Below are 14920 nucleotides of genomic sequence, written 5' to 3' on the forward strand. Positions count from 1 at the left end.
CCCGGCAGCTGGACTCCCCTGTCGGAGGCAGCAGGTTCCAGAGAGCTAGAGAACGGACATTCCTCAGCTCCAGGCACCCGGGCAGGCCGCTCCTGCCTGGTGAAACGTAAGCTGGGTCTGGCCGCGTGGACTGCGTGTTTTTCCAGTGGCTTCTTCAGCCACAGCCTGACCACAACCTAGATTCCGTCGGGCCGGCCATTTCCAAGTGTTTGTGTTCAGCTGGGCCAGACGGCGGGCCCGTGGCTGTGGCCTCCCAGAAAGCCTGGAGAAGCACCCCCAGCCTCCTACCCAGACAGTCCTCTGGCCCAGAAGCTGCTCATTAAAGCTGCTCATTAAAGCCACTCGGCAGAGAATGACATGGGATATGGGAGATGGGACAATTGTGCTGAGGGCCAGGGGGAGCTTGTGTGTCCCTTGAGCAGGGGTTCCCCCCCAGCCAGGACCCCAGGGGCAAAGACACGACCCTGGGCACAGCTGACTTATTGGAACACCTCCATGCTGGCCTTCAGACTTCAGGGTCAGCTTACGACCATGTCAGCTGCCACAATTGTAAGTCAGAAGCCAGCACGGGATGTGAACGACCCTGCCTCCACATTGCACTTCCCCCTCTCAGCCTTAGCTTTCCTTGGCTGTAAACTAGAGATGATAATGGAACCTGTTGTTCATGAGATCCAACCCAATGCCTAGCAGGTGCTTCACAAACCTGAGGACTCTTCCCTGCTTCCAGGAGGGGTCTGGCTGCCTCCCCCATCAGACTGGAAGCTCCCTGAAGGGAGAGGCTGGGTCTTCAAGAGGAGGGAGTGAATGGAGTTTTGCCTGTGTCCCTGCCCTGCTCAGGACCTTATCAGACCAAAGGTAAACTCTAAAACCAGCATTCAAGATCTTCGGATATCTGATAGCAGTTTGGCAAACTCCTATTCACTCTTCAAAACCCATAGCAAATGTCCTCTTCTCCAGAAAGCCTTCCTTTGGCCCTTCTGTTGTTTTTTTTTCTTTTCTTTCCAGTTCATGACCCTCCTGTTGGCCCAAATCAGACCCCTACAGGCTGAGCTATCTGTGCCTGGCTCTGGGTCCCTCTCCAGAATGGGGTTCTGGAAAGACCAGTGTAAGCGTCTGCATGGAGACATCACATGTGAGCACACGGGTACACATCTGTGTGTCTGTCTGTCTGTCTGTCTCTGTGCCTGTGCCGGCCCCCAGCAAGGGCAGCCAGGTCAACTCCCCCCAGACCACCCAAGACAGAGGCATCTTCACCAGAGGCAAGCCGCGTGGGCTGAGCAGGGCCCATGGGGGCCCTGACTTGGCAGGGAGCTCATCTGTCTCCCAACTTTCAGCAGAGAAGAAGCGGGGGTGTGAGCCGCCGGCCTCAGCCTCCACCACGCAGGCGCCGTGCCCTATGACCCACCATCAGAACTCTAGCCCCATCTGGGGCAAAGGACGGGCAAGGGCTCCAGGGGGGTGGCCTGAGTCCTGAGTGGGCTCCCCCACCACTGCCTTGAGGGAGGCCCCACCAGGCAGCCTTCGAGGACATACCTGAGGTTTGGCAACACCCGGCCAGACAGCCCCCGGGGTTGAGTCAGCAGGAAGAGGTTCAGGAATTCCCAGGAAAAGCATCTGGGACTCCGAGGCGCCCCGGCCCCAGCCCACACCCTCCCCGGGGCTGCTGGAAGGTGGGCAGTGCCCGGGTGCTATGTGGGACTGAACCGTGGGGGTTCGTGGAGGCTCAGAAGCGAGCCCGACGGCGGCAGTCTGGGCGTCTGAGGGTCGAGTGTCCCCAAGAGCAGGGTGATAGAGGGCGACTGTGAGTGTTGATGCCCCACTGTGCACATGCGCTTGGCTGCTGGCGCCCCGCAGGACCCTGCTGCGTAGGCTTTTGTCTGGATGCATCCACGTGGGCAGCTGTGAGGGCCACAGTGACCAGCGAGGCTGCCCCGCGCCGCGTGACCAGCAAATCCAGCCACGTGCGCGTCGAGGGGGTAGACTGCAGTGGGGCTGCGACGAAGCGTGACGGGGAGCCGAATGAGGGACAAGGAGGTGGCCGGGTGGTGTGGGAGGGAGCGTCCGACGGGAGGACGGGGACAGGGCGTGGCCAGGACAGTGTGACCTCGGGACTCCTGACCCCACGTGCCACGTCTCCGGGGCTGCACGGTGCCTGTGACCCTGGTGAGGCCGAAGGTGTTCCCTGCATGTCTGTTGCTCCCCCGACCCCTGGGGTCTCCTCCCTCCTGCCTGCCCAGATCTCCCCCCGCCCAGGCCCTGGGGTCTGGCCTCCGCTCCTGCCCCGGGAGGGGCATTTAGCTAGGCTGCTCTTTCTCTGTTGGCTCTCTGCCTCTGTTTCCACTATTAAAATGCAAGCACTCCCCCCCCTCCCCGCCATCTGACTGAAGCCAGGTCTCCCCGCCAGGCTGGCTCCAGTCTTTGGGGTCTGCGACTGGGTCATATCCAACCCTGAGGGCTGATAAGGGAGACAGACAGGGCTAGGGAAGTGGTGGGTGGCTGCGCCAGGGCCACGGAGGAGCTCCCCGACGGAGGAGCCAGCAACGTCCAGCCAGGACTGGAGACCGCCCGAGGGGAGGGGGCTCCAGCCTGCAGGTTTGGACCCTGCAAGGGCTGCCACTTGGGAGGGAGCAGACCCCAGTTCCATAAAAGAAACACTTCCCAACATGCTTTCCCACAACAGTTCTAGAAGAGCCTTTGTTATGAGAAATTATGTGATCTTCCCCTGTTCCAGCACCCTCTGTGGCTCCCCACCAACCTCCAGCTCCTCAGTCAACCCTCAAGGCTTTGCTCACCTCCGCTGGGTATCTCCATCTCCAGGCCCACTTGAGGTTTCCCTTCTCAGCCTTCACATGTATCTTTCCAGCTGCCTGTTATGTCCTTCCTGCCTTGCCCACCTGGAAAACTCCTATACATCCTTCAAGACCCACTGCCTTTGTACCTTTCTCTGGAAAACATAACCCTTTCCCTCAGTCTAGGGTGTCCCCATTTCCTGTGTGACCCTGGGCAAGTCCCTTCAGTTGTGAAATGAAAGGTATGTGTGTGAAAAATCACCCTTACAAAAAGTACATTTGGGGGCCCAAGACAATAAATATACATTATAGTGTTAGTTGCTCAGTCATGTCTGACTCTCTGCAACCCCATGGACTGTAGCCTGCCAAGCTCCTCTGTCCACGGAATTCTCCAGGCAAGAATAAAATGCCCTTAAGGTGAGTTACGGCTGTGGGAGGGGGCAAAGAGGGCTTGTATCCAGTCAGTGCTCGATGCATGTTCATTTTCCTTTCTCCTGGATTCTGCAGGTTTGAGAGCCTCTTGTTCTAAGCATCATTCCAAGATTTTTCTCCCACTCACAGTACTAGGAATAATAAGAACCCCTGCTTCTAAAATTAAAAGTCTAAAATGCCGTGGGCAGGACCAAGGACTTCCTTGTGCCCTGAGCTGACCCCAGGGTGTCTGAGGCCGGGGTCTCTAGGGGGAGGCCTTATGTCCCCCCACGCCCCAAACTGATGGGGTATGGTCTGGCAGCCCCAGTTTTAGGGGGAGAGTGATGGATTTAGCAGGAGGCAGATGGCAAACATTTCAGGAGGGAAGGGGCGGGACTCCTGGCTCAGAAGTAGAATGGGGTCACTGTGCAGTGTCAAGAAGCCCAGGGCTGTCAGCTAAGAGCCATGGTTTCCTTCTCTTGGAGCCTCAGTTTCCTCATCTGAATATTGGAACTGAGTGCTGTCCTCCTGAAGGGCTGTCAGCACGCGCGAGGAGGCTCTCGGGCTATAGCCACTGCCAAGCATTCTTTCGGGCCTGACACTTGGCCAGCAAGTCTCCCGGCCCGCTTCCCTCTAGGAGCCCCTGCTCACGCCTGGCCCGGCCACTGCAGCTGGGGAGGGGGTTTCAGGATGACACCCAGCCACCCCGGTCCTAGGGAAGGGGGGCCAGCAGGCCGCTCCAAATTCAGCTGCCCCAGGCCTGGCATTGGCCATGGCCCCAACACTTTCTCAATAAAAGGTATTTGGCAGCAGAGCCTGACACCTCATCACATGCGGCCTGGAAGCCAGCTTCTCCTGCGGCTGCAGGGGGAGCCCCCTCCTCTCCCGCTGCTTCCCAGGACCCTGACAGACAGACCTGGCATCTGCGTTGCCCGGGGTGGGAACCTGCCCTTCTGAGCGCCCCTGTCAGCAGAGGGTGTAGACTGTATAAGTCAGTCCGGATACATGCACATGCCCCTGGCTTCCAGGGCCCTCCCAGCGTCTCCCCTCTCTTGTCTGTCACAGCCAATCCAAGGGGAGGCTGGGGTGCCGGCACCAGGGCTCCAAACCTTCTGCTGGTCTCCAAGGAGAGCCCCAGGGCCCGCCCTCAGAGACTGGGGCAATACCCTGGGTTTGCTAGATTTTTCCAGACCCTCCAGGCCCCCAAGTCTGCCCCCCTGGGCAGAGGAAGGTGTTCCCCTGAAAGGTCTGGCCTGAGCAAAGGTGTGAGGGAGGGCTGGGGAGGTTGGGGGTCGGCGGATAGAGAGTTCACCAGATGGACAAGAGCCGGTAGGCCATGGGCGCTGAGTGCTGACCCCACAGTATGTAGGGGCTCCCACACAGAGCCTCTCTCCTCCCCAAGGCCAGGCCCTCTCGGGGCCCCTATTGTTAGCACAGAGCTGACACCTCTTAATGCTGGACAAGCAAATCGTAAGGGAGACTCGAGCGGTGGGGTGGACAGGTGGGCAGGGGGGTGACAGAAGGGGAAGACGGTGGGAGAGTGGGGATGCAGAAGGCCTAAGTGTGCCCCGGAATAAGGGAACACTCCACACTCAAACTCAGCCAGGCACCATGGTCCCTCTTCCAGGCCCTGAGAAATGCCACATCCCTGCTTTCTGGTAGCTGACATCTCCAGGCAAAGGGAGTCTTGTTCTGAGGGGACTGTTGGGCCATCCAGGGAGCCCCCACTCCTGCCAGGATTGACTCCAGAGCCCAGGCAACCCTTCACCTCTCCTTCTGGGACCTCGGTTTCTCTGTCTGGAAAGTGGGGGTGTGGTCAGAACAGCACCTGCCCCATGGGGTGTCAGGGCGCCTTGCCCTGCCAAGCGCACAGATGCAAAGTGATGGTTCTGCGCCTTCTGCGCCTCCAGACCAAGAGGCCTGGCAAGGCCAGAGGGCTCAGGACCACAGCCCTGGGCAGCCCAATCACCATGTGGTTAAGGCGTGGCCAGGCGTCAGCTGGGTGGGACCCAGGGCAGGGCAGCTGTGGCCCAGGGCGGCCTCGATTCCTGCCTCCTGGAGCAGGCGGCCCTTCCAGGGCCCCTCCCTGCCCACTGCAGCCCCTGGGCACGTGGCCAGGCGGGAGCCGCTGACCATAGCCAGGCGAGGAGGAGAAGCCCGGGGCAGCAGCTGCTGCTGTGTTCAGCGGTCAGGGCTGCACGAGCTCAGGCGACTCGTGGGTCAGCCCCGCTCACACGTGTCGCAGACACACTTCTGTGGGCATTGGTTGGGGCACACATACCTGTCTGAGGAGTGTCCGGGACCTCTCATGTCCATATGTGCTTCTGCCTGCCAAGGTGCCTCTGGATCTAGCAGTCCCAGCCCCCATCCTTCCCTCCCCAAGACTGACACCATGAGGAGGAAAAGAAGCATCTTTAATTGAATCCCTGCCTCAAACCCCTAGAGAATCTCCAAGCACCAAACATGTGAGAACTGGGCCCCCCAGCCCCAGAGCCAAGAAGCCACTTCCCCAGACCCTCAATGCGCCATCTCCAGACCCCTCCCCACTCACACCTGTGACCAGTCTTGCCGGCTTTGTTTCAATAAATAAGCCCAAGAACAAAGCTCAGGGTGGAGGCCCAGCTCAGCACAGAAATCTGAAGAAGCGGATTATCTGAATCGGGATCGAAATACACATGAAATCAGAGCTGGTATGCGAGCTGGGAATGATCCCCTCTGGGCCCCATGCCCCCACGGTCACCTCACGACACTGGCTCCCACAGTCAGGACGAACTAACTCCATTTCATGTCACACAGTAACAATTACTTGCCGGCGTTCTCCACCATCAGACCTGACTCTGAATCCTGGGCAGGGGAGGGGGGTGCCCAGAAACCTTAAGAGACAGCGAGCCTCTGGAGAAGGGGGCTTGGCTTCCCAAGGACACGGGGATCGGGAGCAGGGCAGAGGGGCGAGGCTGGGGGCCAGGTCACTGCTGGGCCCTGCCTCGGCGGGTGCGGAGTGGACTCGAGGCTCGGGCCTGTACACGTGTCACGTCGCCCATCTCCCTGCGGATGTCCCCAAGAGCCGCCGATGGGGACTCCAGCAGCCTCTGGAAGAGGCTGGGCCGGCCCGCAGTCGGCTCCCGGCACTGAAAGGTCACGGCAGTGCCCGCATCAGCCTTCATCTCCCTGGAGAAGCCGTCAGAGGAGCCGTCGAAGCAGCGGCCGATGGCGATCTCCTTGGCCAGCCTTGGGCTCTGGTCGGTGACTGTGTAGACACCGTAGTTGTGACCCAGAGGGTCCAGCGGGGCCAGCATGGAGAAGGCAGCCAGGTCGTCAGAGGGCGCGGGTGGGGGGTGCCGAGTCAGGTAATCCTGCAGGAGCCCGTTGACCGCCACGCGCCGGCAGCTGCCCTGCGGCATGATGGTCACCAGCGTCCTGTCCACCTGGCGCTGGTCGAACAGCATTCCGCTGCACTTGAATTCCACACAGGCGGCAGAGGAGCTCGGGCGCTGGGGGTCCCGGACGCTCCGGGAATCCCGCAGCCCGTAGAGCTGGCCCTGGGTCCGGGGATGGCTGCCTCCCAAATTGTGGGAGCGGACCATGTACTCCTGAGGTCCCTGGATCTTCACCTTGAGGAAGCAGGCCCGGAACTCCTGCGGGTTGGGCCACCAGGCCAGGAGATCTCCGGTCCAGGAGGCCGGCGCGCCCTCGCGGAAGGGGACCACGTTGTACTCGTATTTGTCCGCCTCCACACGAGCGAAGCGGAAGTGACTGGCGGTCACGGGGGCCTCCTGGCACTCCCGCAGGCTGCGCCAGGGGTACACAGGGCCGTTGGCCTCGGTGGGGTCGCCAGGCCTGGGCTTGGCGAGGTTGATGCGGAAGCCGGTGCGCTTGAGGGCGGGGTCGTCGTGGTCCGTGCGGCGGTAGGCCAGCCGGTCCAGGTAGGGCTGCGCCACGCCCACGGCGGCCGGCAGCGGGCGTGGCCGCGAGGGCGCGGGCTCCAGCTCCTCCCCGCCCAGGGTGGCCGTGACCACGGCGGTGTAGGCATCGGGCTGGTCAGCGTCGCAGAAGGCAGGGAGGCAGGCGCCATTCGGGCCGGTGACGGCGCTGTCGAAGCGGCCCCAGGCGCGAGGGTTGGCCGAGAAGCCGGGGGCGGGCTCCAGATTGACCAGCGTGACCACCACGCCCTCCACCTGCTCGCTGGGGGTGAACTTGTCGTTGGCGTAGGCGCGCACCTTCACGAAGCAGCGGCGGCGCTCGGGCACGTCCAGGTTGAACAGACGGCGCTCGCGGATCTCCACATTGCCCACCAGGAAGACCCGTTCCTCCCGGCGGGCCCGCTGGGACGTCGGTCTCTCGCGCTGGAAGCTGCTCTCTTCCTCCCACAGGCCCGTGTCAGGGTTCAGCGACCACAGCTTCAGGGCCTCGAGGTGGCCGGGCATCCGGATCTGGTCGGTGGCCACGCGCACGGCCACCAGCCCAGTCTGCAGCTGCTCGGTGGAGCCGGCGGCACGGAGGTCCACGTAGAACATGCCGTAGGTGCGCAGCGGGGCCAACTCCCCGTCCCTGTCCACAAATCGCAGGTCGCTAGGGGCGGCGGCCGCCGAAGTGAGATTTCGGGGGTCCACGAAGGTCACCTGGGCCTCCACAGCCCCCGTGTAGGGTTGACCGTCAGCTCTGCGGAAGGCCCCGGGCGGGATGACCAGCTCTCCTAAGGGGGCCTCATCTCCCATTTCCCCGAGGGATATCGTGTTGCTCTGGCTGGAATCTAAAATGATCGGGGCTTTCTTTCGCATGGCCTTGATCTCGTGGTATACACCGGCACCTCGAGGGTCAAAAGGCAGGACCCTGACAGTGTCCACGAACTGGCCGCTGGGGTCCACAAAGGTCATCACCAGCCTCTGAGTAGAAGGCGCCACCTCGAGGGTGAAGTCACCCTGGTAGGACGTGAAGCCAATGGGCTCCCGTCCCAGAAGGATGCGAGCAAAGCGCAAGGGCTCCCTAGAGTCAGCGGCCACCACGCGACCCCGGATCAGCCCCCGAAGGGGCAGACATTTCTGACAGCCACATTCAGCCACGATCTTGACTGGGAGGGTATAGCCAGAGCAGTGGATCTTTCTGCTCTCCAGGCGGCGCACGGAACAGCAGCGAGAGCCTGCGTCCCCACACCGAGGTCTGGAGCCTGCAGGGCTGGGGCAGAGGGTGTCAGGGCAAAGGCCTACGTCCAGGTAGGTGGGCCCTCTGCCTGGCTGACCACAGTCATCTGGAAGCTTGATCAGGTGTTCTCGGGGCCGGGGGTCACAGGCTGGCTGGCCCGGGGCTGTGGAGCAAGGAAGCAGGCAGATCAGCGCAAGGGGGAGAGCTCCAGGGAGGCCAAGGCCGGGGGCCTGGATTGGGGTCAGAGGCTCAACCCAGGGGCTCAGTGACTGAGCAAGGTCAGCGATCAGTCTGAAGCTGGGGTGCCATGTGAGACTGAGTTTCAGCTGGAGCTGGGACTCAGTTTGGTGTCAGGGTCGGGGGGAGGGTTGCTGAGGATGCTCACCAAGCACCGTGAGTCGGGCGATGCCCGACCGCACAGCCCCCGCGTCATTCCATGCTTTGCAGTGGTAGGCGCCTGCCTGGTCTGGGCGGAGCCCATGCAGTTCCAGGTGGGCCCCATACCTGTGTGTCCGCCTGTCCAGCAGCGTCCCATTGTGGAACCTGGGCAGGGGCGGGTGAACAACACCATGGGTGTCCTTGGCAGAGGGGAGGGGCTGCATCCACCTCCCCAACCTCCTGCCCCCGTGCAGCACAAGGAGGTTGCAGAGCAGCTTTCTCTGGGTCTTCGAGGCACCACACATCACAGGATGCCCATTCCAAGTACACAGCTGGGCGAGAGACCCATGAGCACGAGGCAGGGCACTCACCAGGAGTATTTCTTGGGCATGGGAGTGCCTGAGGCTTTGCAGCAGAAGGTCACATTCTGGCCAGCCTCTCGAACTCGAGACTCGGGATGCTTCACCAGGTAGGGCTTCTCTGGGGGCAAAAGCAGGAAAGGTCAGGGTCCAGCTTCTCCCAGTGACCCTTCCCAAGAGTCAGGTGCCATCCAGTCCCTTACAGCGATGCCCTGTTTCACCTGGGTCTTTTCTGATGACACCACTTTCACCCCACATCTGCTGGAGACTGTACCCTTAATGCAGAATCTATTTTTTTCCTGTTAGCCACGGACTTTATTGTTTGAATATTTGCAGCTGCTATTCTATACACAAATTTTAATTTCTTATAGAACTCTGTATTCCTTATTACTGGGTCACTTCACTCTCCACTTTATGGCACATTTCCATCAGGAAGTATTTCCCTAGGGCACAGTGTGCCTGATTGTGGGTTGTTGTTATTGTTCAGTTGCTAAAGTGAAAGTTAGTCACACAGTCGTGTCCGGCTTTTTGCAGTTCCATGGACTAGAGCCTGCCTGGCTCCGCTGTCCATGGAATTCTCCAGGTAGGAGTACTGGAGTGGGTTGCCATTTCCTTCTCCAGGGGATCTTCCTGACCCAGGGATCGAACCCGGTTCTCCTGCATTGCAGGCAGATTCTTTACCAACTGAGCCGCTAGGAAGTTTAGTTTCTAAGTTGTGCCCAGCCATGGACTGTAGCCCGCCAGGCTTCTCTGTCCATGAGATTTCCCAGGCAAGAATACTGGAGTGGGTTCTTAATGCCTAATCTTAATGCTTCCCTTTGCAACTCATTTCTCACTCCACACCTTCTCCAAGGACTGTGATATCTTATTTCTTGCCCCATTGACTTCGTTGTGCATCATATCATCCCAAGTGCTTGGTGTCATCCAGAGTTACCTCCCCAGGTCCTCAGCCCCTCATCCCTCTTGCCACGAGGCACTTACCCAACTTATTAAGGACAACAGTGGCCACCGCTGACATGGAGCTGTTGGCCTGGGCCTGGGCCGTGCCTGCAGAAAAGCCGTCCATTTGGGCACTGACGTTGGCTCGGCTGCTGGCACAGATTCCAGGCATCCGGAAGGTTCCATGGGCATCACTAGTTGCTATGGTGCCAGGCCAGTCTCTCAAAGAGACCCTGGCTCCTGGCAGCGGACGTCCAGATGGGGTGACCACCGAGCCCAGAAGAATGTGGTCGGGGCACCCACACGTGTTGGGATCACACCCTGGAGGGACACAGGGAGGCACGGAAGACTCTTGACCCCTTCCTGAGGAGGGCTTTCCTCTCCATCAGTCACTCAGCAAAGACACCTAGGCACCCTGCCCACCTTGATGCCCTCAGAGAGTCCTCAGCATGGACCTGCTTGGAGCAGCCCCTGTGTGAAGGACAGGGGGCTGAGTGGTCAGGGCTGGGGCAAGGGGGGGACCTGGGGTCCTGGTGTGAGGGAGATGCCCCGGGGAGGGACAGGAGAGCTGACTCTCACAGGCAAGAGAGGCTCCTTCTGGTATGAGAGGAAACATTCAGGCAGGGGCTGGGGGCCCAGCAAGGGGCTGGGTCTTGGGCCCAGAACCTCGCCCTCCAGTCCCAATCCTGCGGTTTCTCCATAAAATGGAAAATTCCACTGGAAACTTCAGGGAAGAGGCATGGAGAACGCAGAGCCAGGCAGGGTAGGGTGGGGACCCCACCACCCCATTGGCCACGTGCTCCCCCACCCTGCTGCGGGCTCTGCTGGGGCAGTCTCCAGGCCGTGTTTGTGGAGCCCAGGCCTGATTGGAATTTCCAGTCGCCTCCTGGCTGGCCTGGTGTCCGGCCCTGGGAGGGCCTGGGCATCGTGTCTGCCAGGGTGTGAGCGCGTGTGCGCGTGGGCGTGGGGGGACGGGCGGGGTCTGCCAATGCCATGCAAGTGTGCATCCCGAGTGCAGGAGCCAGCTTCTGTGTGTGTCCACGTCCACCGAGATATCCGCACACCTCAACATGCACACGGAAGAAGCGCCTCCACAGATCTGCCCGTGACTGGACATGACCCCCGTCAAGTCCACCCGTTCAGATGTACGCTTTTACCAGCGCTCCTCGGAGGCCCAGAAGGGAAGGAAGAGCCAGTCTCCACGTGGTCCAAGTTCTGCTCCTCCAGGCTCCGCCCCTACGCCCAGACCCCGCCTCCTCTCTTCAGGCACCTCCCCATCAGACTCCACCCTAATCAGCCCCTCTAGGTACTTCCCTCAACTGGCCCCGCTCCCATCACACCCAGGCCCCGCCTCTAGTCCGCCTATCTCCTCCAGGCCCCGCCCCTCCTACCTGGACACCGAGGCCTCACACACTTCTGCGCCTCCGAGGGACGCCCGGGACACGCATCCCTCGCGGGGCTTGGGCAGCGGCGGCGGCGCAAGCGACGGCCTGGCCCGCAGCTCCCCGAACAGGGACCCCACGGGCCCCACGAACCCCACGTGGCCTCTGGGGAGAGGGCAGGGATGGGGGCGTCAGGTGGCCGCCCACCCCAGAAACCTAGAATCTGGTGACAGTGTGGGGCTGGAGGACGCTCCTGGCACGTGCATCTGAGTCAGAGAGAAGTCCTACCCTCTCCCCACCAAGGCGAACCGGTTGAATGTGCAGTGGAGGTACGGTCGTCCACCCCCAGCACACTGCCCCCCCTTACCTCCCTCTCCCCCCACCAGCCGAGCTATTCTTTCTGCGTCTCACACGTGTCTGGGGCTCAGAACATGCTTTCACAGGACGCAGCTGTTGTAGATGAGCAAATGAGGGCAGCAAGAGGGAGATACGTTCCTGGGGGCCCCTTCCTGCCCCCCCCCCACCTGGGCCCCCTCCATTTAAGCCCATCCCTTCCAAAGCCCCCTCTGCTCCCCGCTCCAGCCCTCTTCTGTGGCCTTGGTCCTAAAGGACCCCCTCCTCTTCCTAGCCACGCCCCATCCTCTCGGTCCTGCCCCCTCCCCAGAACCAGACATTCAGGCCGCCTCCACCTCCCGCGGGTCCCCGAGGCCCCCGGAGCCCCGCCCTCACCGAGCGGGCAGCGGAAGCGCACGTGGTAGTTGGAGCAGCGGCGGCCTCGGGGCTGCTCGCGGTTGAGGCACCAGAAACCGCGCGTGGGGTTCAAGTGTACGCGCTCGCCGACGTCCGACGGCAGGGCCCAGTCTGTGGTGCGCGCCTCCAGCGCCAGCGGCCTTGGGCACACGCGTGCAGGCCCATAATAGAAGCGGATCGCGGCCAGGCTCTCGAAGTCACCGTCGCCGCCCGGGTGGTCGACGTTGAACCAGGACGTCCACTCGCTGGCCTCTGCGGGCACCACACGCGCTGGGACCCGGGACGCCGCCGGTCGGGCCCCATCAATTCATGCGGAAACCCGGGCCTGCCCACCCCCATCTCACGTTTAAATCCGGGTTGCCCTGCGCTCAAAAGTGCATGGGCCAGCCCAGCCTTCCCAGACCCAGAGCCCTCGAGCACAGGAGCTGCAAAGAGACCAAGGGAGGTTGTTTTCCTCCTGCAGCCCCCCTCGTTCTGCTGCTCTGCTCAGTACCTGAGCTGGCCCCGGGTGCAAGCGAGCTCTGGCCACTGCGGCACCACCCCTAGCCTCAGCATTCAGAACCCTTGAGAGGTAAGGAGGTGTAAGGGCAGCAGGAGGAGCCCCGCCTGCCACCAGCCCCTCTGCTGCCCTCCCCCGCCCCCATCAGTGCCAGCTGGGGTCTTGCTTGTGCTGCGCTCAGTCGTGCCCAGCTCTTCGCCACCCCATGGACTGTAGCCCGCCAGGTTCCTTTGTCCAGGGGATTCTCCAGGCAAGAACACTGGAGTGGGTTGCTACACCCTCCTCCAGAGGATCTTCCCAACCCAGGCATGGAACCCAGGCCTCCTGCACTGCAGGCAGATTCTTTATCACCTGAGCCACCAGGAAAACCCACTAAGGGACCTTGCCCACTGAACCCATCAGGCACCCTCAGTTTCGGGGAAGCCAGAGGTGGGAAGGGTCTGGCCTCGCACAGGTTAGCTTCTGTATCCATCAGCACAGGGGGTGCTCACTCCTTTCCTGATTCAAGACCAAGTCAAACAGAACCTTCATAGCTGGGAAACAGACCTTGACCGAACTGAGCTGCTTGTCCCACCATGCCACTTCCCCCCACCCCCCACCCCCGATTTCCTCCTGGACAAACAGCCTGGACTCTACCTGCTCCTAAAACTTAAGACCTCTTAGGGCACCACTTCCAGGGACCGCCATGCCCAGGGACGCCTCCTGCATTCTTCACCCAGCTCACATCCCCCTTCTCACATGACCCCACCAGCCAGAGCTCACTCAGAGCCCACAGCAGAGCCAGGACTCAGACCCAAACTGGCTCACCTTCCCAGTCCTCCAGGGCTGGTGAGGGCTGGCCAGGGCGTAACGATGAACCTTCAAGGCCCCACGCGGTCACCGTGGGCTCCTCAGTGTCGGGAGTACCTATCAAAGGGGTGAGGCGTGGCGGGGGGAAGGGGGGAGACCTCTGTGAGCTCCTGGTATGTGAGGTGCTGCCATGGTCTCTCCCATTTCACAGAGGAGAAGCCAGACTCCAACTCTAGCGGACCCCAAGAGCAGCAGCCTCCCCTTCTCCAGGAAGCCTCCCCTGACCTTCCCACCCTCAGTATCTCACAGCCCCATCCCTCACTCGGACACAGCCCCTTAGGTTGGGAAAGTCTGTCCACTTCACTCCCCCAGACCCAGCTCTCCCACTGTGTTCAATGGCCATGAGTTGAGTTGGCTGTGCCCCTCTCTGCCCTCATCTTGATCTGAATTTTCCTTCATCCCTTTGCTGGCTCCCTCAGTCTACCTTACATCCCTGCACTCGGGGCCCAGGCTGCCAAAGGGAAGTCCTTGGAATCTAGCCTGGCATCTCTGGCCTTGAGGTGTCTGAGATAGCCAGGCTGGGCGGTGACAGACAAGTCCCTTCCCTCTTGGAGTCTCAGTCTCCCCATCTGAAAAATAGGCCCAGTCCCCGGCTCTACTGAGTGTTCCAGAGATGGGAGTTTCTTTTCTGAATGGTATGTGTGTGTGTGCAAGAGGGGAGGAGTTCGCTGAGAGGGGACAGTTCTGACCCCTTCATCCTGGGGACAGGACTGGATGAATCAGGGCCCAAACGCTGTGGCTGCGATGGATACCCTGCAGTCCCCTCTTGCCCCCTCACTCCACTCCCGAGGCGGGCAAGGCGGCTGCAGCGTGGGGGAAGCGAGTGGGTCCCTTGGTTCTGTCTCCAGGCTCCGGCTGCTTGCCAGGTCCTCTGCCAGACGTTCGGGCGCCTGGAGGGGGGGCTGGGCGGGGGTCTAGGGGCGCCTCACCTCGGGCCCCCGCCAGGTGTGCGGCGGCAACACAGAGGCAGAGCAGTGTCGGCAGTGACGCCATGGCCAGGTCCGAAGGTCGGAGGGAGGGTCCCAGCTCCGCTGCGCACTCGGGTCGGACTCCCGCGGGTCTGGCGGCCGCTGGGGCTGAGAATGGGGGAGGGACGCGGCCGCAGGCCACGCCCCGTGCAGGCCCCGCCCCCGTCCGAGCAACTCCCCCCCCCCCCCCCCATGAGGTGACTTGGGTGACCACCCCTCTGGGGCGACCCCCTCGGTGCATCCGGCTGTACCTCCGCCCTCGCGCTGGCCTGCGTCCCCTCGTCGCCGACTGCAAGTCCCTTCCTGAGCCCACCCTCCCTTCTCCACGTCGGGAAGCGCCTCCTGGAACAGAGCCTGAAGCCGTCCCGACATTCAGGCTTTAGGCAGCCCTTTAGGCGGCTAGAAATCCTCCTCCGGGTCTCGCTTCGACTCTGTTGGCTTTAGGTCGCCCCGAGCA

The 14920-nt window shown here is 61.6% G+C and overlaps 1 protein-coding gene across 2 annotated transcripts; it reads right to left on the reverse strand.

Moving 5' to 3' along the window:
- Nucleotides 1-5597: 5597 nt before the first annotated feature.
- On the reverse strand, nucleotides 5598-14576 carry CILP2 (cartilage intermediate layer protein 2). 2 transcript variants are annotated; one of them, XM_065931433.1, is made up of 8 exons: nucleotides 14425-14576; nucleotides 13454-13552; nucleotides 12127-12399; nucleotides 11407-11562; nucleotides 10058-10336; nucleotides 9089-9197; nucleotides 8725-8882; nucleotides 5598-8502 (listed from the first exon to the last, which is right to left on the reverse strand). In XM_065931433.1, exons 1-8 carry the CDS (start codon nucleotides 14486-14488, stop codon nucleotides 6167-6169), a joined length of 3474 nt encoding a protein of 1157 aa, XP_065787505.1. In that variant the 5' UTR covers nucleotides 14489-14576; the 3' UTR covers nucleotides 5598-6166. The 2 variants fall into 2 exon arrangements, with proteins under 2 accessions (XP_065787505.1, XP_065787516.1); XM_065931444.1 differs by lacking the exon at nucleotides 11407-11562.
- Nucleotides 14577-14920: the final 344 nt, after the last annotated feature.

This window comes from Muntiacus reevesi, chromosome 1 (genome assembly GCF_963930625.1).
Source record: "Muntiacus reevesi chromosome 1, mMunRee1.1, whole genome shotgun sequence".
Lineage (NCBI taxonomy): Eukaryota > Metazoa > Chordata > Mammalia > Artiodactyla > Cervidae > Muntiacus > Muntiacus reevesi.